Consider the following 27,159-nt stretch of genomic DNA (forward strand, 5'->3'; position numbering starts at 1 on the left):
ACCCTTTGTTCTGGGGAGGTGCAGATGAATAACACTCCAGGGTGATGTACGAGCAGGGGTGTTCTTTTAGAGATGAGCCTGAAGCACAGATGTTGGCCTGTTTAGTGTGGGAAGCCCATCTGAGCAGTGCTCATTAATACGTTGGTTGCTGTCTAAATAAAAGCTTTGTTCCGCCGTGCATTAGCAGACAATATAGCAGTGTAGCACTAGGCTAGTATGCTAGACCTTCCTGAGCTCCTGCTTAAGTCCTTGCTTATGGGTTTTATTATGTATCTTATCATTAGTGGAGCCTTCAGAGATGAGATCGCAGTAGAGAATGGGTAAGGTGTTTTAGCCAAAAATGTGATTTCCTCAGCCAGGTTTGGTGTCTGCTTAAATTTGGAAGCTTATAGTCAGCACACCACTTATATGTGCAATATGTACTATATGTGAACGACAGGCCTTAATCTTCGCAGGTTTGTCTTCTCTGTTGTGACTCTCATGTTGAACTGGCAGCATATGGCTTTCATTACTTGTTAGCTACACTAGGCTTGTATCTCCACTGAAAAACTAAGCAACCTTCGAGCATGTCTTGACAGACTCAATTTTGGGTCAGTAAAAATTGTCAGCAAATTTAATTTTTGGCCTGAAGTAATCTTTACTTTTAAAAAATGGGCCATTTGTCTTGTGAGCAAAATATATTTGGTTGATAATTCCAACCTACAGTGAGATTATTTCATTTGCACAGACCACACAAATGCTAATGCTTATGTAATTTTCAAGTGTGTGCGTGTGCGTGTGTGTGTGTATATGTCTGCGTGTGCATGTGGTGTGTAGGGGAATGGATTGCTGACTCAGCGTCTTCCCCTTTAGTTCTCATGTCTGTTGCTTCACTCTCTTATGTGACAAACTCCCTGTCTTTGTGGCCTGTTCCAGTAATGACAGCCTGTCTGCCTCCACCATGCTGCACACTGTGGCCTCCCCAGCACAGACTGACAAACCACCGAAGGGGGGGGTACCCAGCTGCAGCAGTTTCCAAAAGGCTGCTCACGTAGCACAAAACGTGGAGGAGGTGCAGTGCTGGGGTTGAAAATTAGGCCAGTGATTTGACAAAATGACTCTCGTATGCGTGTGGGCCTATATCTGAAATAAGTATACCAAACTACAATTATCTCAAATGCGTTTGTACGTTGTATGGAAAAGTTTGAACAGCCCTGGTCAAATTACACGTTTCGCTGATTTTGATGTGAAAATAAGTGAAAACATCATCTTAAATACAAGAACATATGGCATTTTCTGCCATTTTTTACCTATTTAAACATATTGCAGAAAGTAAAAATAAAATATAAATTGTGCCATAACATTTGCACAGGCCACGTTGTGTTTTTATTTTCCCCTCAATATGTCAAAATCAGCAAATAAGAAGTGAGTGTGCATTAAAATGTGTTCTCTGTAGAGGATGTGTTTATCTCAATTAGAAAATTCAACAAAAAATGTCATTTGACCAGGGCACCCAATCTTTGCATATGACTGTATGATACTTATAGTATAGTATAGCTGTTAGCATCAGTACTGCTTTCTTTTGTCTTCATCTTTGGCTTCATTTGCAAGTTAGCATGCTTCTGCAATAGAGAGATGTTTGCTTTTACAATAAATATACAATGCATTTCAGCTCTGTTGAGACACAGAGGTGTTCCCTACAGGTCAGATTTAATTCTAGAAATGTGGTTTGAAGCTTGTGGCATGGTGTCCTGGGACTATAGTAGAGGTTTTTGTGGCCATGTGATCAAAGTCCAAACTCAATTTATATAACAACTTTGAGACCTGGCCTGTCCAAGGCTCACTGGTACTGGAACAGAACCTGCTCACATGTACTAACAGAGATGGTTTACAATTCTTTACCTTGTTAGTAAGCAATTGATTTGATCAAGAGAAGAGGTCATGCTGACAGAAAACTGGTACTTTATACATATGTAATAGACTATAAAGAGTATTTATTATAATATTTTTGTGAAATTGCTGATCTTACCTGGCAGAGAGCAGCATTCACCCTCCTCTGAGCTACTGTTAACTGTGCTATGCTAAACTTCCTCACGCTACTGCTGCTACTGCAGAAATGCTTAACAAGCACCAACCTAACTCATCCCTCTGTGACTGAGACTAAAGTACTTCTGAACTGCATCCAGTTTATTTTTCGTTCACCCATTTCTTAAACTCTGGAGCTATTCGTTCAGAAAGGTAGTGAGAGTGAGAGAACGTGCGCAGAATTTACATACATGCATTACTTTAAGTGAAAACTACATTAAGGTACTGCAAAAATTACTCACTCAAGTTAATACATACTCTACAGAAAACATACTTCTGAGTATTTTAAGGCACAGTTACTATATATTTATTGAAGTTTACATATTGGGGAAAAACAAAAAAAATTAAAGTGTGCAAAAGTTACAGCACATTCTTTATTAAATGTTTTATGGTTTTACGATATGTCACACTCAGCATATAATTAGAAATTGTGCTCTAAAATGAGCAGGAAAATGCCTCATTTAATTGTGTTCTCCGCGCACGCACACACACACACACTTTCTAAGTCGATCCTGCAATCCTGGGTGGCAGTCACTTAGAAATTCAACAAAACATGTCATTTGACCAGGCGCACCCAAACTTTTGCATATGAGAGTGTGAATAATCAGACTGGACCTGGCTCAAAACTGGACTGCTACATTTATATTTATAAATGTATATTTTTGAATGATATAAACAATTTAAAGTGTTACGAGTTTTCATGTGACAGCCGTAATATACAAAATAGTTAAAAACATTTTATATCAAATTATTAAATGGGCCTTGTTATCCTCACAGAAACACAGAGTTTGGAGGAGTGTGGTCAGCAGCTGAAGAGAATCCTGGACTCTCCCAGCATCCCACAGTCTAACCACCAGCTTCTGGTCTATCTGACCCGACACCTCAGCAAGGTAACCCAGAGTGGAGGGGCTGCTCAGGCCAGTCCCAGGCTGCTGGGCCAGGTCTACAGCGAGGCCGTCTTCAAAAACAACCACTTCAGGTAAGAAAGATGCTGAAAGACTGAGATAGATGTTCTCTGCAAGTTGTAATTTAATGCTAGCCCAGGTTTTCTATCATGACTTTTCTTCTGAAATTACCTCTGAAACATACAGAACATGACGTCAGTGGAAAGTAATGTTCTGCGCATTATTTTGTACCTGAATTGCTTTTAGGGGTAAGTGGATGTACTGTGAGTACCAGAGAAGCTCCATTTGATGCTTTGAAACATAAGATTTGGCTGTATGGCCTAGAACTGCTCTTAAAAGACTAATATGCAGCATTTCACTAGATTTATTTTTTCACCTGAAGTCCACTTATAATGTTTGTGTGGGTTTCTGTAGCAAAACACTCATAATCCATTTGTACATGGCCATTTTCAACCACTCTTTATCCCTTAGAATTAAGTTGGCTGTTCATATTGTGTCTTGAAGGCTGATAAATGGAAATTAGTTCTGTTCTGAGTTGCTATCCTTTTTTGTGCTTAATTCAAAGAGCAGTCCAAGCTGAAACAATCCTTAACTTTATGGTGAATGGGTGGAGCTAAACTGCTGTAGACTGAGTAGATAGTAGTGCATTTATATATAGCCATTCATGACATCATGGAAACAGTAAAATCCAGACAGGACTGAGGTGTGAACACTGCGTTCTGAAACTTTACAGAAAATGTAGTTTTCTGTGGTAAACCCCCTTTAACACAAATGTATATGGAATTTTTTCATTATAATACCCTGTAAAATGATAATAACATATGTATATGTTGCAGTTTTACAGGCAGCATGATGCATTCCCCATGAGTGTGCTATAGGAAGAGCACATCACTATAATGATTGTTCTATTAACTTTTTAACTGCAGGGGTGTAAAGGTAATCCCAAGGCTTCTAATATTTCTCACATCTCATCACAATTACCTTGTAAACAGCAACACCATATTCTCTATAAAGTGGCTCGCGGAATAGGGGATTTTAATATGCGTAATAAAGAGTAGTGTGGTTGTGAGTCATTGGGCATACAGCATGCGTATTGTGCTCCGCTAACTGGCATCATTCTTATTTGATTGTGATCTGCTTCCCTGTCTCAGTGCCAAGTTAAGGAACAGCGACGGGACTTTCCTTTTTCTCATTGTCATCCACTACCCTGAAATTAGGAGTGGCAGAGGCTGTGTTATGCCTCAAACAGTCATTTTGTTCAGCCATCAGCTTTTGCTCATGCTGAGGACTAAGGTCATAAAAGCCTCTTAGGAAATACAAAATAAGTATTTCTTCCATAACAAAATAGTAATGCACTGAAATGTTTCCATCATTTCCACCTAAATAAAATACTCAGTGTTGTAACAATATTGTTGCCTCATATTTCCAGTTCTAGACACCTGCTCATTCAACTTTTCTCCTGAAATCAGGGGTAATAATAAGGAGTTTGTCCTCCCTTTGCTGCAGTAACAATCTGTCACCTTGTATGATGGCTTTGCACTTAATGTTAGAATATTGCTGTGATGATTAGATTGCATTCGGCCACAAGAGCATTAGTGAGGTCACTAGTTGGATGATTAGTTCTCGATCACAAGCGCCTCTTTAGTTCATCCCAAAGGTATTTGATGGCACGCCATCATTCAAGAACACAGTTTCGTTGCTACGCAGCCCAATGCTGAGGAGCTTCGCATTGGGTTCCGTGACATTAGGTTCTAGTGTGGCTGCTCCATAGCGTCCAATTTTAATGGCAATGCATTTCTATGGAGATTACACATGCTGTATGTGTGCAAAAGAAGGGGTCTCTGGATATTATTATTAGTAGTATTAGTAGTGGAGACATTTCCAGGTGTTCCACCTCCTCTTGATACTCAGCGTAACAGATTATAAATCACTTCTTTAGTCCATCATAGAAGCCATGAAATAGTTCCACACAACCAGCAATTTGTTGCATCCATATGCAGTAAATTCATGTTAAAATCAAGTGAATTACTTTTTTATTCATGCTGAAATGAAATAGAATGGAGCTATGAACATAAACAGGACTTTCAAGCACATCAGCCACTGTATCTCATACCAATGAGAAGTGAGTGTGAGCAGCTTAAAATGTGAGGGAGCTCAGATGTGTGAGTGTGTCTTGTGTGTGTGAATGCATGAGTGTTAAAATGTGACTTTGCCTTTTGAGTTTTTCTTTTGACCTCACATTTCAAAGGTTTCTGAACTATAGTTAAAGTGCAGTATTTGAGTCTCTCCCCCTCTCCATCTTGTTCCTCTGTTTCCAGTGCCGATGTGAACCCAGAGCACCATGTGAAGATTCTGGAGGCTCTTATCGTGGTTGGAGGCCTGATGGAGATGCAAGCTGCCCCAGGTAGGCCAGCCCTCCATTGGGCCTCTTATTCTCCTCCTGGTTAAGGGGTATTAACTCCTTTAACCATGGTAAATGACTAGGATACATGGGCTTGAATGGCTACAATGTGATAAAATGCACTAATGTTCAAAGAATAATTTGTGTTTTATTGTGTTACTACGCAGCCGCAATAAACAATTCATCCACAAAACAATGTAGATCTTTAATGTTTGGTTATGATTTCCAAGCAACATGGCATCTTTATTCATCTGACATGTGATTTAAGTGTTTTAAGTCAGTATATCTGTGCGGTGTGCATTTGACATTGATTTTAAATGTGGCTCAGCTGATCAGAATCCAGCTGTCCACACTAAAACATTAGTGTTTGTTCTGAAATGTTTGGTTAGTGTGTCATGGACGTGAACTTATTTAGATTTCTGTGTAGTTCTGAGGGAAAACACCACCTTTTCTGAGAAGCCACCACACTTATTTCTCTCTGTATATAAACTACACAGCATGAAGGCTCCAATTAGCAGCTTTATTGGCTGGTGATTTGAAACCAGCCATTAGGGTTGTACTTTGTGTACTTCTGGTGCCGGTCCCAAGCCCGGATAAATGGTGAGGGTTGCGTCAGGAAGGGCATCCGGCATAAAACCTGTGCCAAAACTATCATGCAGATCACAAATATGATTGCCATACCGAATCGGTCGAGGCCCGGGTTAACAACGACCGCCTCCGGTGCTGTTGACCAGCAGGGTGCCGGTGGAAATTGGACTACTGTAGATCGAAGACCATCAAAGAGGAGAGGAGGAAGGCAGGTTAGAAGACAGCGAGAGATAAGGAAAGGCAGGAGTGTGGAGGTTAGAGTAGGGACTCTGAACATAGGAACAATGACTGGTAAAGGCAGAGAGCTTGCAGACATGATGGAGAGAAGGAAGGTAGATATTCTGTGTGTTCAGGAGACCAGATGGAAAGGAAGCAAGGCCAGGAACATTGGAGGTGGATTCAAACTGTTCTGTCATGGTGTAGAAAGGAAGAGAAATGACGTAGGGATAATCCTAAAGGAACAGCTTGGGAAAAGTGTTCTGGATGTAAAGAGAGTGTCAGACAGGATCATGAGCCTGAAGTTGGAGGTTGATGGTGTGATTTTGAATGTGGTCTGTTCATATGCACCACAGGTTGGTTGTCAGTTAGAGGAGAAAGAGGAATTTTGGAGTAAGATGGATGAAGTGGTAGATGGTGTCCCTAGAGAGGAGAGATTAGTGACTGGTGCAGACTTCAATGGACATGTTGGTGAAGGAAACAGGGGATGAAGAGGTGCTGGGTATGTATGGTGTGAAAGACAGAAATGCGGAAGGTCAGATGGTTGTAGATTTTGCAAAGAGAATGGAAATGGCTGTGGTGAACATGTATTTTCAGAAGAGGGAAGTGTAGCAAGGCAGCATAGGGTGGTTGTCTGTAGAATGAGATTAGAAACAAAGAAGAGGAAGAGAGTGAAGACAGAGCCAAAGATTAGATGGTGGAAGCTGAAGGAGGAGGATGGTTGCAGGCAGTTCAGGGAAAAATTGCAGCAGGCCCTTGGGGGCAGTGAGGAGCTACCTGAGAACTGGGAAACTACAGCTAAGGTGGTGAGACAAACTGGCAGGAATGTGTTGACAAGGAAGAAGAAGACAAGGAAAGTTGGTGGTGGAATGAGGAAGTTCAGGAGAGTATTCAGAAGAAGAAGGTAGCTAAGAAAAAGTGGGATAACCAGAGAGATGAAGGAAGTAGGCAGGAGTACTGTGAGGCTAGTCGCATAGCAAAAAGAATGGTGGCAAAGGCAAAGGCTCAGGCCTATGATGAGCTGTATGAGAGGCTGGACAGTAAAGAAGGAGTAAAGGACTTGTATCGTTTGGCTAAACAGAGAGATAGAGCTGGAAAGGATGTACAGCAGGTTAGGCTGATAAAGGATATAGAGGGAAATGTACTAGTGAGTGAACAGAGAGTGTTGAGTAGATGGAAGGAGTACTTTGAAGAACTAATGAATGAGGAAAACAAGAGAGAGAGGAGGACAACGTGGGGAGAGATAGTGGATCAGGAAGTGCAGAGAATTAGTAAGGTGGAAGTGAGGGCAGCTTTAAAAAGGATGAAGAATGGAAAGGCAGTTGGTCCAGATGACATACCTGTGGAGGTATGGAGATGTTTAGGAGAGAAGGCAGCTGACTTTTAACCAGGTTGTTTAACAAAATCCTGGCGAGTGAGAGGATGCCTGATGAGTGGAGAAGCAGTGTACTGGTCCCCATTTTTAAGAACAAGGGTGACGTGCAGAGCTGCAGTAACTACAGAGGTATAAAGATGATGAGCCACACCATGAAGGTATGGGAAAGAGTTGTTGAAGCAAGGCTGTGGAGGCTCTTTCATGCCCAGAAAGAGTACCACAGATGCAATTTTTGCGTTGAGAGTGTTGGTAGAGAAGTACAGAGAAGGTCAGAAGGAGCTACATTGTGTCTTTGTGGATCTAGAGAAGGCATATGATAGGGTGCCGAGAGAGGAACTGTGGTGCTGTATGAGGAAGTCAGGTGTAGCTGAAAAGTATGTTAGGGTGGTGCAGGACATGTATGAGGATAGTGAGACAGTGGTGAGGTGTGCAGTTGGAGTGACAAATGATTTCAAGGTGAAGGTAGGGTTACATCAGGGATCAGCTTTGAGCCCCTTCTTGTTTACAATGGTGATGGACAGGTTGACAGATGAGGTCAGGCAGGAGGCTCCATGGACCATGATGTTTGCAGATGACATTGTAATCTGTGGTGAGTGTAAAGAGCAGGTGGAAGAGAATCTGGAGAGGTGGAGGTTTGCACTGGAGAGGAGAGGAATGAAGGTCAGTAGAGATACATGTGTGTGAATGAGAGGGAGGCAGGTGGAAAGGTGAAGATGCATGGAGTAGAGGTCGTAAAGGTGGATGACTTCCAAATATCTTGGATCAACCATCCAGAGCAATGGACAGTATAGAAAAGAGGTGAAGAAGAGGGTGCAGACAGGATGGAGTGGGTGGAGACGGGTGTCAGGGCTGATGTGTGACAGAAGGTTAGCAGCAAGAGTGAAAGGGAAGGTTTACAAGACAGTAGTGCGTCCTGCTATGATGTATGCTTTGTAGATTGTGGCTCTGTCTAAAAGACAGGAGGCTGAGCTGGAGGTGGCGGAGATGAAGATGCTGAGATTTTTGTTGGGAGTGACAAGGATGGACAAGATTAGAAATGTGCAGATCAGCCAGAGAGGCCAGGTTGAGATGGTTTGGACATGTGTTGAGGCGGAATAGTGGATATATTGGTCAAAGAATGTTGGAGATGGAGCTGCCGGGTAGAAGGAGAAGAGTTAGACCTCAGAGAAGGTTTATGGATGTAGTTAAGGTGGACATGGAGATGGTTGGTGTGAAAGTAGAGGAGTCAATGGATAGGGCAAGATAGAGGCAGATGATCCGCTGTGGCGACCTCTAAAGGGAGCAGCCGAAAGAAGAAGATTGGCTGGTTATTTGGTTTCTTCCACATAAGACAACATAGGAATTCCCACCTGCCATCCCTCTTCACAACTATTGTAAAGCAATAGCCAGTAGTCAGCCCCTTTTAAGCTGTTTTTTTTTTTTTTAGCATTTGAGATTGTTTTCAAGTAATCAATGAAAAGTGACTTTGAAGTAGAGACATGACTTTGAAGTAGAGATTCAGATTACCCTTCAAGTAGGTTTTGAGTTGTGGAAATTTATATATGGTATGGACATTAAATTATGCAACTGAGCCTCAGGAAAATGGGGACACCTAGGGTTGCCACGCGTCTAGTTCTGGACCATACTGTCCATTTTTCAGCTCTGTTGTCCAGTGTCTGATTGGTACTGTGTCAGTGTGATGAGGCAAAGTTATTGCCCATCAATAGAGATACTTTAAGACTGCGTGTGAGTGTAGTACTTGGCTGGGATAGTGTAGTGGTTAACACCTCTGCCTTCTACACTGTAGACTGGGGTTCAATCCCCACCTGGGTAAACACCCGACACTATACCAGTAAGAGTCCTTGGGCAAGACTCCTAACACCGCCATTGGCCTACCTGTGTAAAATGATCAAATTGTAAGTCGCTCTGGACAAGAGCGTCAGCCAAATGCCGTACATAGTACTTGTTTACCTATCTGTTATACTTAGCTATAATAATCACCTGTTGTCTGTTCCTTAGCAGAGTCAGTAAAAGCGAGGCAGAGCAGACTGAGCTCATTCATGAGTTTTAAATGCACCAAAAAGTTGGAATAGGGGATGTGGTAAAGACATATTGCATGATTCCTCCAACTAGCCCCCTATGTCTGGTTTTGCTACAGACAAAATCTGGCAACCCATATGATGCCCCTGTTTTCATTTGAGATTTCAAATGTTTAAACTTCTCCACTCCTTTTTAAACAGATGGCTTCAGAGCTGATGTCACTTATTTGATCGTTGTCACCTCCTCGTTAGCGATTGTATGTGTTAGTGAGGGTGCTGTATCTCTGACTTGTTTGGAAGTCGTTCCTTCATTCCCAACCAAAATCAACAGAGTGTGTGCTTTTGCATGTCTTAGTGAGTCAGTGACTGATGGGTGCTGCTGAGGGGGCTGGTGAATGTTTGTGGATAGATGGCAGAGGAAGAGAGCGAGGAGAGGAATTGTGGATGATCCTTCTATGCAGAGCCTGGCTCAACATTAGTGACTCCAGCGAGGCCTGGCAGTGTTGCAGTGAATCTGGCCTTCCTGCCTGAGCATTTGGCAGCCAGGGCTTGCTCCATGCTCCGTTTTGTGGTTTAATGAAAAGAGTTTGACTTAGGGCCTTTTACAGTTCTCTCGGCTGGAGTTTATTTAACTTATTCATTTCTCATACTGGGAGAATGACTGGGCACCTCCCTTGACTACCCAAACATTCAGTTTTGGTCATGGAACCTCCAACACTACCACTAAGAAATGCTTAGGGGCACCCAAAGCTTACATTTTTACTAGGTTTATTCTGTGAGCCATCATAAATAAAGTTTTATTGCTCATTTTGTAGAAAAGGAATAACATGATAGGTGGAATAACATGATTAGATGAAGACTTCACTGTGATAAGACATTGCTGGAGTTCATTAAAATATATTGTTTTGTCACAGAAGCAGATTAGACTGAGGAAATGTGTACAGTCAAGAATATGCATTCAAGCAATGTGTAACGGGGAGTGAGGGTCGAAATTAGGGTCGAGACAGTCCAGGGTCATAGAGCCAACACGTAGAGATTGTGGCACAGACATCACAATAAAGAGCACCAAATCAAACACTAGAACACAATACAACCACTAGAACACAATACAACCAACACTGCAGAAAACAATTCAAACACCAATACATCCAACACCAACAAACACAAGGGGCAAACACAGGGCTGAAATACAACAGGGCTGATGAGGGACAGGTGGAAACAATAAGGGGTGGAGTCATGAAACGAGGGGGCTGGACCAAAACAAAACGCACGTGGGCTAAACCAAAACACGAATACATGGACAGGACTGGGAGGGGCCAATCGTGACACAATGTCTAAATAAGTTCCAGTATATATTGGATTTACGTGTCAATAAAAGAAGAAAGTGATGAAGGATGCTTAATTCATTCAAACTTGCATGACATCAGTTTAGATCACACTGCATATGCAGTGTCACATTTGATTGAGGTTTATGTTTTTTGTGTGTCTTTCTGTCTGACAGACAGCATGAGTGTTCAGTGGCTTTGTTATGTAGGAATTTACATGCCTACATATTGTTCTTGGAGTATATTTGTGGGATAAGCTGCAATCTAATGCCTAGTAACAGATGAATTTGTGACATCAATCAAACATTATGGCACATATCCCAAAACTCAACGACTTGCCTCTGAATACAGAGAAAAAAGGAGAGATTTGTGCCCTGCTGTTGCTGCTGAGGGGTCATTATTGGGACCGGGGTGCACTACTGTTTACGAGAGGGCCTTATGCTATTTGGCATCTGTGCTGCATGTCAAAAATTTGGTTACAGCTTGCTTTCATTTAAAATGTCCCAATTAATGTTTGATTTTCCACCGTTATAAAGGCTAACATACAGGAGCAGGTATTTGCTAATTCCCTGGGTGTATTTTGGGACAGTCAGCTTCATCAAAGCTCCTTCCTTAGTATAAAGAGCAGACCTTGCAGTTTCTTTTTCAAACTATTGTTAAAAGCACAAATTTTGGCCCAGAAGTGTCATTGTTCCCAGTGTAGTTCCTTTAGATTTTCACCTTGCCAAAAAAGGCAAGATCTAAACATCTCATATTTACTATATTAAAGCACTACACTGTATGAATAAAAGTATTGGGACACCTACAAATTGCGCCTACAGGAGCTTTAATGATATTCATTCTAAATCCATAGACATTAATATGGATTTGGTCCCTTTGCAGTTATAACAGCTTCCACTCTTCTGGGAAGTGTTATACAAGATTTTGGAGAGAGTCTGTTGGAATTTTTACCCGTTCATCCAGAAGAGCATTTGTAAGGTTATACACTGATGTTGGACGAGAGTCCCCTGGCTCACAATCTCCTTTCTAGTTCATTCTAAATGTGGTCAATGTGTGAGGTCAGGGCGCTGTGTGGGCCAGTCAAGTTCTTCCACACCAAACTCCCCCAGCTATGCCTTTATGGAGCTTGCTTTGTGCACTGGGGCTCAGTCATGCTGGAACAGAAAATGGCCTTCCCCAAACTGTTCCCATAAAGTTGGAAGCATACAATTGTCCAAAATGTCTTGGTATGATGACCTGTAAGATTATACTCCACTGGAACTAAGGGATCTAGGACATCCCCTGAAGAACAACTCCAGAGCATTATCCCTTCTCCACCAAACTTTACACCTGGCACAGTACAGTCAGGCCAGTAATGTTCTACTGGTATTCACCAAATCCAGACTCATATTTCAGACTGCCAGATAGAGAAGCCTGTTGCATCATATGACAGAATACATTTCCATTGCTCTAGAGTCCATTGACGGTAATTCTTTACCTCCCACATATCAAATATCTAACAAGTGCTGTACTTATTTTTTAAATTATCTAATTTGTGGTGAAATTCATGATAGATTGATTTCTAGATTGAACTAAATAGGTCAGGATGTATGTAAATTAGATGCAGTGGGCACTGTTGAGTAGCCTGGTGTTCTTTTTGCATGCACTCAAGCCTGGCACTTTATGTTCATGACCCACTTCAACCCACTGCGGGCGGGCAATCTGTCAGCTATTGGGCAAACAGAGCACTCCCCCACCTCTAATTCTACACACACACACACACACACACACACACACACACACACACACACACACACAAATACAGGAGGAAACAAAACAACCCATCCATTCACATTACAACTCCTCATTTATTCTCACAGTTATTTCTTATTTTCTCCATCCCAGAGGCACGCAATTCTGTGCCCTCAGAATGGCTGGCTGCCTCCCTGCCTCCAGCCCCACATTCAGCCTCTAATACGTTCCAGCTTGGTAAGGTTTGTTGGTAAAACATTGTGTTTAAAGTGCAATCTTTGGGGCTTGTTTTGGACTCGCCACTTCTTGGATGACTGCGCCTGTCAAAGTCTGATAGATTTACTGTGTGTGAGTAAGAAAATAGGAGAGAGAGAGAGAGAGAGAGAGAGAGAGAGAGAGAGAGATGACACAGAGAATGAGTGAAAGAAAGAGACCCTTTACAACTGAATACAAAATAAGGTCAGTGTTGAAGAGAATTGGAGTTGATCTTTAAGTAGTTGAACATCTGCAAACTAGAGAAAAAAAGGAAGTGTGTAAAAGGATGAGTTGGACATTGTTACATGACAGAAAGTACTTCTGGTGTGTAAGATAATGAACAGATGTATACAGCAGCCTACCATGGTGACTATTATAGGTTTGACTCAAACCCTTAGCTGATCTGAACTCTATCGTGATGGTAATTGATCATGTTTGGTGTCTGAAGTTTGCTTCTTTTGTTTTGAATATGATGGGGGCATGTCATTTGTGTCCCACTGACATTACATTTATGAATAAGTATGCAAAATAAACATTTTAAGCACAGATACAGTGTCCTTAACAACAACCTGTGTGCAAATTCATTAAAATCTATTATTTTTGCATTAATGTGTTAATTGATTTAAAATTCCATGCTTGAAATCTTAGTTTTTTCATGAACCCATCATTATAGGTTATGGAAAATGTACACCTTGTGTCCCATAACATGCATTCAATTGTGATACCTGTCCACATTCACTCCTATGAAATATCATATTTTCAAGTAACATGTATTTGCAGCATCCATTTTTCCTAAAGATCATGGATTAAAAAAGAAACTATTCTCATTCTCTCTTTCTCTGAGTTATTGACTAACAATATTACTGAAATTATTGACCCAAATTACCCAAATCATATGTTGTCATATGAAAGTAAACAGTTTATTTAAAAAATGCATTTTAATAAATCATTAGAGTGTCTTTAGTATCCTCATGTTATAAGCTTGGATGTTAGTTAACACTTCATGGCTAGATATAAGAAGGAACTAGTTTGGTATCCCCAGGATGGACAACATGGCAGAGGCTGCAAAAAGACCAACAAACACGTTGGAAAAAGTGAGGAAAAGAAAAAGAGGCCGAGTGACCGAGCCGAATCTCAGACTGGCATTTACTCATTGGCTAGAGTTAAAAGACTCATGGCTAACAGGAAAAGTGTCATCCCTGTCTCATGGAATTTTGTAGTTTTTCCTGATGCCAAAAGTCTTCTAACCTCAGTCCCGCTTTATGCCAGCATACAAAAAAATAAATTCATCTCATGCCAGAAAGTTTGGTCAGTCTTTGTTAGTCTCATGCCAAATAAGCCTTGAGTTAAGTAAACTAAGTTTGCAACCTCTAGTAATAAAACCCTGTAATATTATTCCACCTTGTAAGTTGACGTGGTTCGTTCTCTTGTGGTGTTATCTTTGTTTTGCTGGATTCTTACAGCCTGGCAGAACTTGAGACCCCTTCACGTGGGTATGTGGACAAAGATTCCACTCATGATTTTTGATATATATACACATAGAAACGAGTGTAATCCACAGTGTCCATATGCTTGAGCAATGTGTGTGTACATGAAGGCGAGTCGAAATTCAAATCCTTTAGCTTGTCAATAAATGCATGTATACATAAGGTGGGAGGGCTCACAGCATCAGTTTTGCATAAAGCTGTTTTAACCTGTTAGTTTCAACCCTTGCATCCTTGATGCCTTGTAATAAATGAGATGATGTTCCTGAGATGGATTTAGATTTTTGAATGGTTAAACACTTTTTTTTCTTAGTTTCAGTGAAAAATTATATAAACATATAATTTCAGTGGGGTTCAGTGGGACCCCGATTATGGAATCAATCTGTTTGCTGTGTCAGCCTTCCAGTGTAGAACTAAGGAAGCAAATATCGGACACCAAACACATCCCGGCTGATTGACTACACTTAGGGTCGGGGGGAAAACTGTTTAACTTTGCTAAACTATCACTCTAAAGCCCTCGTCACTGCAGAGTATCAGTCTCAGAGTAGTAGAGAATGAATGCGTGCCAGTGTGACATCATCAACCATGCTGTGCTGTTCACCTAACAGCATGTGTGTGTGAATCATTACTATAACCTAGGTCCAGTAGTTTGTTGTGGTGTATCCTCAGCCTTTGATTATGAGGTCAGTTAAAGGCCACAATACACACTCACCAGGATTACTATAGAGGGAAGATGAGTGCATGATTTTCTCTTTTTTTCTTTCTCTCTCTCTGGTCAAATTTCCCTCTGATTATGCTGAGTCATCTTACCACAGATTGTTCTCATTGTCCTAAAGCCTTGAATTTAACCTTTTCACATACTTCTTACACACAAACACACATGCTCACACCCCGGGGGTCAGGGCGTGACCTCCTGGAATTCCCCACTAGCTGACCCTGTGTCCCAGCTGACCCAGTGAAAATGACCATTACTGTCCTCTCAGCTGCTTGCAATCACATGCTTCAGTGTACCATGTAATAATCTCTTAACTGCCCTGACTATGGCCTTTGTTCTGCAGCTCTGTTTTCCCTTCCTTTCCTTTTTCCCATCTTTCCATGCAGGGCCATTTGTCAAGCGTAAGCTCAAATTTGAGGCCATTCAGGCAGAATTGATGTACTGTAAGTATCTTGTGTCTCAAAGATGGAGGAGTTCTGCCTCTGGATCTATCTTTGCAAAATTCACCATTACTTGTAAATTTTGCAAGGGCTTGCAAATTTTACCAGCCACAATATTTCTGCATGAAGGAAAAAGGGTTTTGAATTTAAACCAACTTGTTTAAACTGCACTGTTAGGATGGAAAATTGACAGGCTGGAAACAATAACCTTATCTTACCCATGTTTTAGTGGCGGTATATTCAGAAGAGTTGTCTTTATCCCCTTTAACGGGCCCATATCCTACATCTACCTGTGTTCTAGTTTTTCTTATTATAAGAAAAACCCACTCATAATATTTGTGTGGTTTTGTGTGCCAACCTCTCTTTGTCCCTTACAATTAAACAGGCTGTTTATGTTACTGTAACTTTAAGATATAATGATAAATGAGATAAAGGAGCTCTGTTCTATTTGGCTGTCCTTTATTGTGCATCACTCAAAAAGCACTCAGAGCTAAAACACTCCTTATAACTTCAACATGAATGGAACTCTTATTTGAGGTTCCTGGGGAGGTTCTGTTTATTCATGATATGAGCCCTTTAATTAATCAAAATCTCCCTCACATTGGACATAAAATAGATTAGTGTGTGGAATTAAAGCTAAAGATCAGGAGTAGATAAAAAGGCAAAAGTAGGTGCTTTTTTGCCTCTGCATTAAAGTGTTAACAAAGATTCTCTAATTTGCTGCCCAAAATCGCAGCCAAAGATGATACTATTTCATAATGAATCTATTTCAAGGACATCTTTAGCAGCCCAGCTACCATAAGTTCTGCAGAGACATGTGGAATTTGCACAGCTTTCCTGTGAAGGTTTTCAGATCGAGAACTGATTGCATGCTTAAATCATGTGCGGAGGAAGCAGACAGCAGATTACATTTCTGTGGTGATTTGATTCTGCAGAAGAAAGTCTGGCTCTTATGTGGAGTGAACTGTTCTTCTCCAAACAGGACGTCTCGTTCTATAACTGCGGCTGAAAATCGAGGCAAGGGACAGTGATATTGGGCAGTGTGTTCAATAGTGCCCTCATCAGCTTCATTGCCCTCATGTTTATTTTTGATAGTGCAGAAGAAGTTATTTTGAAAAGCTTAGAGATCAGAGCAAGATAAAGGTAGCAAGCTAACAAATTAGACAGCAATACAAAATATATTTGCTTATATTAAAATATATGTACAATGTGTGTGATGTTTAAAATGTATGTGCTAAGTATATTTAACTGTCATTTATTTTTGAATATTATCTAAAATATATGCACATATATGGCAGTGTGTTGAAATATCTGCACATAGGTATATTAAATATATTGTCAATATATTGTTGCTGTCTGAATTAACCCCGTATCTCCAAAGTGGTCACTTTACAGGAGAGGAAAACCCTAGTTAATTTGTAATGGAAGTTTATGTAAAACAATCTGTTCCAAGTTCATTTGGACTATTTATAAGGAGATATAATTTTTTTGCTTGACAGCATATTATATTGAGTTTTCAGTATTTTAAACAGTATTTTAAACATAAATAGATGCAGAGTATGAGCAACTGCTGTGAACATAACAAACTGAGATTTTAGTCTGTAGATACAGTAGTAAGGAATCTTGCCCACTCTTGTAGTCTAGTCACTCTTATTCACAAAGCGCCCCGTTCCAGTTCTAGGAGCTCCAAGTTCTGCACTGCCTGCATCACTCTTGACTCTGCTGTCCTGGTTTGACCTGCAAGTGGAACTGAGTGCTGCAAAATGAATGGATGCACCACCACCTAGACCACGGAAACCAAAGTAATACAGGGAAATCCTTGAGGAATAGATTAGAGCATGACCAGCAAAAACGGGTTCTAGATCAGCATTCTGAGTTATTACATAAGGCTCTGGGATTAGCAGTGCTGATCCTGGTTCACATGTCTTCTCTGCATACCTTAGCCACTGAAAGACTAGTCACTATGTGCTGAAAGGCTAGGAAAAAAAATTGCACTTGTGCTCTGCGCTGCAACTCTCCCTAAATCAGCATATATCCTGTCCATCACCATGAATACATGTGTCAACTTTGCGCCTTTCATTTCCCCTCCTTTGAGGAAAACTAACTTGAAGCCTGATGGAACTTGCCATGACATTCGTTATTCCAAGTGTTTCATTTTTTTCCCCTCTTGCACAAAAAAAGGCCCTTTCAGATGACATTAACATCAAACTCTCCTCATGCTCTGTGAACAAATCCAAGCTTTTCATTTAGCATTACACTCAGCTGTACTTCTTAACTAGAACAGATGCACATTCTCACAGACAGACAGTCAGACAGACGGACACACACACACACACACACACACACACACCCATATATGAAAAGTATTTTTAATCCAATCTTAAAAGTACATGCAAAGGTGAAGTCCAGGGCAGAGTTTCCATCGTGTCCCACCTGCCTTCCTGATTACGCTGTTTCTTCCTTAAACAGATACTGATCTCATTAAGGTTGCCTCAGCTCTACTTTCAAGCACATTAATCTTCCATTAAGTATATCCTGCCTGCTCTTAGCATGAGGCAAATGAAGCTCTGATTAGTATGACGTGGCTGATATTAAGCCAGTTAACTGGGCTTAGCTCTGCTGATAAGGCGATTCCCAGCAAAATTGGCAGAAGCTAAAGTTTGATGTTGTTCTGAAGACTTGGTGTTGGTTTACCTTGTAAAACGTCATGGAGATTGACGCTTCGTGTCATGACTTTTCACTGTGTCAGGATCTGAAATGGTGCCTTTTATGGATTTACTAATAGGAAATGTGTGACAGAACTACTGGATCAGGACAAGATGAAGACAGCAAGTTATGCTGGTGATACACTACATGACTTTTGCCCTGATTTCAACCCCAAATCTCAGCCAGGCTGAGTCTCTGTTGGTCGGCTCTAGGTGGTCGATAGTTGGGAGAGATGATTGATTTTTGCCTCCCAGTTCAGTTTAAGAACAAGACGTATATACTGTTCAAGGACTCAAACTGAACAGACTCCTCCAACATCCAATGAAAACTGAGAGTTTGGTCATTGTCCATTTTCTCAGCTCCACTTACCACATACAAGCACTTTGTAGTTCTACAATTACAGACTGTAGTGCATCAGTTTCTTTGCATACTTTATCACCTTTTTTACCCTCTTCTGCAATAGTCAGGACCCCCACAATACCACCACAGAGCAGGTGTTATATGGGTGGTGGATTATTCTCGGCACTGTAGTGACGCTGACGTTGCAGTGTGTTGAACAGTGAATAAAAACCACGTTTAAAAACTCCAGCAGCACTTCTGTGCCTGATTCACTCACCCCAGTGCTGCTGGAGTTTTTAAACATGGTGTTTATTCACTGTTCACTCTATTAGACACACTTACTTGTAGGTCAGAGACAGCAGCTCATCTGTTGTGGTGGTCATCCTCTAGACCTTCGTCAGTGCTCACAGGATGCTGCTGGCTGGATACTTTTGGTTGGTGGGCTATTCTCACTCCACAGTGACACTGAAGTGTGAAAAAATTCAAGCAGCGCTGCTGTGTCTGATCCACTCATACCAGCGCAGCACTCACTAACACACCACCACCACATCAGTGTCACTACAGTGCTGAGAATGGTCCACCACCCAAATAATACCTACTCTGTACCTGGTCCTGTGGGGGTCTCTCAACCTACTCACAGTAAGTAATACACCTTAATGAAGACCTGCTGGCAATTTTAGAGGGGTGAGAGAAGTTTTGGGGGTGTAAGGTGCAAGATTTAGATTACTGTTGATGCTATTCTAGCATCTGTTAGCAATGTTAACATTGTAGCCTCAGAGCTAAACTAACGAAGCAAAATTTGGACACCAAACATCTCTTTGCTGATTGGCCTGTGTAAGTGGAAAATTTGTTTGATTTTTAGCCGAGCCATTCCTTTTAAAATTCATATAGCCCTGTTGTGTTTTTTATGAAATACTTACATTTGAACTACTGAGGCAATCAATTTATTCACAGTAAAAATACATTCTGTCAAGAGCATTGATATTGATAATAAAGTATTCATTCCTTTTCAGCCAGTCTCATTTAACCGGCTTTATTCACCGACCCTATATTTCTCCTCCAGCAATGTGAATGTCTAACTTTAAAGCTGTCTGCTGATTAAAAAGAGTCTCCATCATATATAAACTCATTCCTGCAGTGTTTCCCTTACAAGGTCTTTTATTTACATTGGACAGAATGTGCCTTTTATTCTGCTCTAATTAAATGACTCAGCAATGCTGGCTGAAGAAAAGCCCAGCTTCAATAAAGCCCTCTGTGGCAACCATGACTGCTTAGGGTGCTAAGAGAGATGTGCTGAATGTTCTGAGAGAAATGAGTCCTGTTTTCTGCAGACTAATTGTGTCAAACTTTGCATAATTGGGTAAATGAAGGACTAAATATGTCCCTTTGAGCATTATGGAGTTTGGCTGTGAAAAGGTTGATCATTACTGCTCCTTGTATTCACAGTAGCTGATCACAGCTGATCTAATCCAGTCCCTTCTCGCTCACCAGAAAACAACAAATGTTCTGTCACCTGTGTTGGTAAACCATAAACTCACTCACTCTCACACAACCTAAACATATTAGTATCATTTTCTACATTTATGTGCGACCAAATTGGTTTTATTATATAAACATATATTCCTAACTTATGAATGTATATCTATTTTCTAGCCAGTCCTCTTAATTGAAACAATATTTGCAGTATCTGCCCTGCTGCTAAATTACACTCACAAAAGCTACTAAATTCTATTTTTTAACAGTTAATTAGAAAAATATGAGAAAATCTCAGAACTATTTATTCATAATATTTTCCAAATGGTGATAAAAAAGAACATAAAAACTTGCAAGTTAAATCAAACCAGCAGTGCTATTGCTAGTTTTTCACTCAGCATTAGGGCTGAGTCGATCCCTAAAAGAATCAATTCCATGATTCCAGGTATTCAGAAATTGAGAGTGGACTCCACTGGCTAAATCTATTACTTTATTCAGAAGGGTTTTTTCTGTTTGTTTTTTATAAAGCATTGCTGATCGATTTAATGTGATGGCACACTGGCATTGTTACAAGTACAAGCTGACTCTCCCTTTATATTGAACTTCTGTAGCATTTTGTGAGACACGGTCAGTAGAGCTGTATTGATAAGTCTAACTGTACCGTCTAATATATGAACTTTTTATGCTTTTTCCGTATTAAAGTCCTGCCTTATGCTCTTATAAGTGCTTGTAGACGAGTGGTTGCAACTTGTTATTGATTTCAGTGTGTTATATTGGTGTATTGATTTAACTGCAGTCCATTGATCTGAATTGATTTTTTGAATGGTGATATAGCTCAATTTACTCTTGCATGGCCCTAAATCAATTTGAAGTAATACAGAATCAAATTGATTACATTGTTCTGTACAGAAAATAGCATAGAAAACTCAACAAATCCTGCAGGAGACACATACATGCATCCTTATGAGAACTGTATTAGTTGAATGAATGCACTGTAGCTAGTGTCATTGTTTTGTTTTGTTTTTTGTTTTGTTTTTTCAAAAGTTCTCATGCATTGTAGAGAAACATCCAGAGTCTCACTAAGGGTTGTGAAAACAGTTTTCCTTGGGTTATTCTTTTGGGTCACTGTGTTGCCTCAGAATGGCCTGTATGTAGGTCTTCATCATGAATAGATTGATGGAAATAAGTTCTAGGCCAAAACTGTAAAATGATGTGTTTGTAAGCCTTTCATGTGATTGCTTTCTTTTAAGCTAGCCTTTAGAGACATTAAACAGTTCGGACGGCTGGTTCCTATCACCACCACTGTGAACAATTCTGAATTGCGACGTTTCTCTACAACTATGTATTTCACGTAAAACCACTGTGATAACTTTGTTTACATCTTAATAATTTCATTAGTCAGAATCTTTTGAAAATTGAATTCCCCTTTAACCTATATAAGTTATATAAACAACAAAGAATGTTTTTTTTCTTCTTTTGTTATGATACCAATTTAGAGAAGTCTGTGTAAGGATTTCTCTGTGACACTCTAAAATTCTGCTAATGTCTCATTCGAAACAAAAGAATCTCTTATCTTGAATCTGCACTGCAGTATGTGAATTATTGAGAAGGCTGATCCAGCATTAATGCTGCTGTAGATCAGAAACACTGGGAGAGTGTAGAGTTTAAAAGTGTTTTGATTGTCATGTCGCTGGCTCATAAAGCTCTTCTCACTGAGCTTGTCGAGTTCTCTGTCTTTTTAAGAGGTCGTATAAATCAGATATCTAACTTTAATGACTTGTTAAAGGCTTGTATAAAAGCAAGCTTTATACAAATGCTTTCAGCCTGTGTTTCTCACACATACACAAGGATAGTATTCAGAAATACTGAACTGTGTTTGAAATGTGAGCAATGTTGCAGAAATCTAACATAATGGCACTTGAAGACATATTTTTCGGAGGTTTACAAACAGGTTTGAAAACACAAAATGCAACAAAAAAGTTAACAGCTAAATTAGTAGACAATAGACAATTTAAGAAGCAGAATGTTAAAACTATAATTAAGATCATTTCATCCAGTCAGATACAGTACTGTGCTATTAATATACTCAACAAAATTGCTGTGAAGTACAATTTATTCATTTTTCAGCATCAGGAAAATAGAAAACATTTGTTTAACAGAAAAATACACAGTAGCTTCAACAAATATTATTGTGTCCACTCTGTCTTTATTACAGGTCCATTGTTTTTTGAGAGATTTGCTTTCAGTTTTTCAAAGAAATCTGCAATTTCAAAAAAAAAATCTGTATTTTTTTCCCACACCTCCAGTCTTAGAAGTTGGTTGCATTTTCTGCTTCTCATAATCCAAGTAATTCCAAACACGTTCAGTGACGTTGAGGTCTGGAGTCTGGGGTGGTCAGTCCATTGTTCTGAGAACACCGGCAACTTCTTTGTCTGATTTGCAGATTGTCTTCTTTATTGTCTAGTCACTTTTCTCAGTACTGGCTTCTTAACAGCTACACATCCTTTCAGACTCAGCAGGGAAAGCAGGGAATTGTCTTAGTTTCCTTTTCTCAATCAGTGTCTTTATGCACTTACGAGCACTACTGATTAGAAGATTTCAATGTAATTTATTGTGATTGTGATATTATACTGTCATACCACCCCAAGGAAACCAGGAAAGCCTACTGTTTTGGTTGAGATTTCCAGAGCACACAGACCTTGCATACCTTACAGTGCAGCCTGTTACGGTTTTGAATCCACTAAGCTTTGAAACATTCTTCACCGTTGCTTTAAGTGGTGGATGAATTATGCTCTCACTGCCCAGAGGGTCTGGATGTGACAGTCCTCTTAAAGCTCTCTGCTTCCAAAAGCCTTAGGCTCTGCCTAGCTGCAGTGACTGATGCTGGCCACACCACAGGGTTATGGGCAGGGTCAAGGGCATGACCTCTGCTCTCTTGGGAAGCCAAGCTCATTACCTACCAAGCTATGTTTAAACACAGCTTGACCATGTGTGTAATATCCCATTGGAAATGAATTCTTGAAGAATAGTACATCTTTTATTTCTTATCAGCTTATTATTATTATTATTATTAGTAGTAGTAGTAGTAGTATTTTACTTCTGTACTTTTTTCTCATTCTAGTCTATTCTCATTTTAGACCTGTGTTGAGAGTGTGGGGGATTTTGCTACAGTGGTTTTGGGTGATCTCTTGCACCCTGTGGCAGTAGAGCTTCCAGTTCACTTCTACATTAGAAATAGCCTATTGTTTGCTCATAACCACTCTTGGTCTTTAGGGACCCCTAACTAAAATTTGGTTTGGCCGTCCCGTCACTGAAGCCCATAGCTAACCTGTACTTAGCCCAGTGCCTGCATTTGGTGCACATTTGGAATAAACTGTGGTTCAAAATTCAGGTTATACTCCCTTGACAGTTTTTTTTTTTTTTGACTGCAGTTGCTGGCCAATGAAGATTCTCTGTTGAAAATCTATTTTAGTTTATGTCTCTGCTTAATCTCTGTGGAAACAGACCCTAGATGTTAAAAGTAAGGACTAAATTAAAACAAAAGGCATTGCCATTCTTAAACAGATTATATGATACAGTCACAGCAAAACAACAGAGTATTGATTTTAATGTTTAGCATTTTGATCCCAAACTGATGGTCTTGTGTTGGTGGTTTCAGATTGTTGGGACAAGTATCCAAGTTTACCTGTTCATACTTTTTACTCTATCTTTTGCTTTTATCTTGGCTCAGTAGTGGCGTCAGCACTGTTATTTTGCAGGGAGAGGCGTATCTCAGATTTTAGTCTCATGGACGGGTGGGGCAGGGGGGATTTAGGCTATAAAAATGAAGTATAATCATAACTGAGCCATTTGCTAAATGTCCAAGCACTGTAATAGGAAAAAAACACAGTAGGAGACACTGGCTTGCTTGAAACACATGCATAAATCTCAGGCCTCACAATAGAAAAAAAATCTAAACTCGTATCTTTTGTTTTGCACACAGAAGCAGTAATGACCAACATAAAGTTCATTTGCTAGCCGTTTCTGCGATTTACGGCTTTGGTGTTAATGACGTTCACATACTGTTTAGCTAATGCTATACAATGCGCTGAGCTACTTTGGTGCTTGAAACAAGCCACTGTCATACAATTTAAATCCTTAAATCCGTGTAATGGTCCTCCCCACATTTATCTCCAAAATGCTGACAGCATCGCTGCTAAAGCAGGACACTATATCCACATACCTCACATGCATGTGTGATGAGAAGCTCTTAATTCTGTGCTAAACTGTAGCTGGGGGTTTGAGAGTGACTTGCTCAGAAAAACCACACAGTTATGGTTACTGGTTAAACTGTGATTTTGATTGGCCACTTGAATGTATCATATATTTAGCCCAGGCATTTTCATTTGTGTTTTTGGTTTATTTACTCATATGGTTTTAATATTGAAAGTACATTTCAGCAGTCATTTTAGATGGAGCAATGAGCTAAGGCCCCAATCAAAGCACCTCCACTCCTCCACTATCTTGACCATCTACTCTGTGAAATAAGGACTCTATTGGAAGACTTCAACCTGAAATAAAAAACATGCTAGAAGTTTCTTCTCTTCTAGTTTTCAGTGGATACTACAAAAGTCAAAACTCTGTTTTTTTTTGGGGACAGTAAATGTGTGTGAGTTTGTAGCAGAGATGAGTAAAGTAGCCTAAATCAATACTAAAGTAAATGTATTGATACTTGGGTATATAAGGGCACAAGTAAAAGTACCTTCAAATAAAACAACTTGAGTAAAAGTACAGAAGTCTTTACTTAAGTACTCAGTAAGCTGTAAAACTGCAGTGGAACTTAATAAATCCCACATCTATCAGCACAGGAACTGAAGTTTGTATGGCTCTGTTTTTCTCTTCTAAGTTATTTTGGTCTAAAACGAAATGCTTAAGCTCCAAAGTCAGAGAAGTGACCACACAGAGCAGTACAGATTCTGTCAATAATGAAACAGAAAGAAATGAAATAAAATAGGAAACAGTAACTAAATACACATAGCTAAAGTGTAACTGTATAAAAAGTGGATTCTTTACTCATTAATATACTTGAGTAGAAGTAAAAGTATTACAGTTTGAAAATACTCAGAAGTGCAAATCCATCAATATTTTACTTAAGTACATGTACTTGGTTAAAAGTAACTAGTTACTACCCATTTCTGTTTTGTAGCTGCATAAAAGACGTGTGCGCTTGTGTTCTACTGAATCCTCATATAGCTGCTTGACCTTAACTTCCATCTCCCTTTCATTCTTCCTCTGTGCCTTGCTTGTTTGCTCGCTCTCTCTCTCTCTTCAGGGCCAGAGGTAGAAAGACGATGCACAGCAGCTAATTGAACAAATTAGTCACATGCATGCACAAATGTCATATGCAGATCTAGTGGCACGCTTCCAAACAGAAGAATTGGTTCAAAGGAAGAAAAAATGCTGTTTAGGTAAAGATTGGTGGAATGGGATCCTTGCAGAGGGGAAAATTGTTTGAGGAGCCAAGCGAAAGAATGGAAAAACATGATTAAACGTGATCTCTGGGGTGCTTAGAATTGAAAGATATTTCTTTTTTACACAGACGTCTTTGTTGAATGAGACTCCGGAGAATAATACATTGCGGTATTTGATATCAAACAATAGAAACGTTTCAGTATCTGAGCGTACATCTGAGCCACCATATGACCTTCACGTTGAAAGAGTTTTTGTCATCTTTCATGTGTGCATGTGCTTCTGCTTGGATATTTTCAGGACAAAAGGACCCTAACTGTGCAGGAAAACCAGGGGCCTCTCATAAAGCATGTTCAACTTAGACATGGCTCTTGGAGTTGCTGTTTCACAGGACCTAGCCACAGTTACCTGCTTTTACGATGGCAGCTAACAATTTTCTCTCTGTCAACCCCAGTTTAGATATGCAGACTTTGATTAATCCTTGTGCTTATGCACATGAATGCATGACGTTACTAATGAACAGCCCAATGTGGACAGCTGGAGACCTGGAGATGTCTGCCTCTGTCAGACGGCTGGCCCTGATTGGTCCAAGAGCTGTTTATGACTCGGAACTTAGTGATATATACATATATGTGTACATATATATATATATATATATATATATATATATATATATATATATATATATTTGCAGCAGAGCTGTACGGCCCCACATAATGACATTGTATGAAAACAAGCGCCTGTGTGTGCATCCTTCTATATTTATGTGCTTGCCTGTGTGTGAACGTGTGTTTATTACATTTATGGCCACCCAGAGTGCTCATCATGACTTGGCCTCTGTGTGTGAGTGTGACCGCTCTTCAGTGGCTCGTAAAAAAGGTGTGTGTTGAATAGAAAGCGTCCAAGCCATCTGCGGCTTTTTTTGTAAGCATTTCCAGTCAGTGTCATCAGCTTGTGTCAACCCTAATCCATATAGGGTTTTTTGCGGCCGTTTGTTTGCCCTACTTCCAGCGCTAGTGCCAGCGTGTGAAGCGCAGACCCGTGTGTGACTCTGTACCACAGGGAATGAGTAGGACTTTTTCCGTGCAGAGAGAGAGGGAGAGACAGAGATAGAGAGAGAAAGAGAATGTTGTGGCCATGGTCGATGCTAGCGTGTCTGAGCGTGGTCAACATGCAGAGTTGAGGGGTGAGACAGGGACAGGCTGTCAAAAGATGTTTGTCATGCCAAGCACTTGTTACCTGAGAGGGAAAATGGGGGATGGAGAGATAGAAAAATAGATGTGGACAAGAGCAGAAGAAAGTAAAACAGCACTGTGGAAAGTGCTGTATAAATACATTTTACTTGCTTACTTTACTAGGAGAAGAATGTAAATTTAATCCAGAAAGGCTAACGTTTTGAATACATGACAAATCTTTGGCTGATACATTATTTAGCAATAACTGTGAAAATGTACTTTTAAAAATATATTTTTATTATCGTCTAGTATAAGAATTACAGCCGATGATTACAGAAGATAACTTGGCACGCCACTGATGTACTTATAGCCAGAGAAAGTTTTTAAATCTGAATAGTCATCCAATAATTCATCATTCCAATGATCTGTTTAACATGAATTGGCAGTTCTCAGACTTCTTTAGTCTAAGGCCCTCTTTGTGGATAACCAGTGCGATGCAGT

At 40.1% G+C, this 27,159-nt stretch overlaps 1 protein-coding gene across 2 annotated transcripts in view; it reads left to right on the plus strand.

The window, feature by feature from the left end:
• The window catches only part of pik3r3b (phosphoinositide-3-kinase, regulatory subunit 3b (gamma)), a 234,074-nt gene that overhangs the window by 113,030 nt on the left and 93,885 nt on the right, over nt 1–27,159 (plus strand). For both annotated transcript variants that reach the window (XM_017721440.2, XM_017721447.2), the window contains exons 6-7: nt 2,842–3,043; nt 5,288–5,373. In XM_017721440.2, coding sequence (XP_017576929.1) covers nt 2,842–3,043; nt 5,288–5,373 — 288 coding nt within the window. The remainder of the gene's footprint in view (nt 1–2,841; nt 3,044–5,287; nt 5,374–27,159) is intronic.

The sequence above is a fragment of the Pygocentrus nattereri genome, chromosome 26 (genome assembly GCF_015220715.1).
Source record: "Pygocentrus nattereri isolate fPygNat1 chromosome 26, fPygNat1.pri, whole genome shotgun sequence".
In the NCBI taxonomy this organism is placed as follows: Eukaryota; Metazoa; Chordata; class Actinopteri; order Characiformes; family Serrasalmidae; genus Pygocentrus; species Pygocentrus nattereri.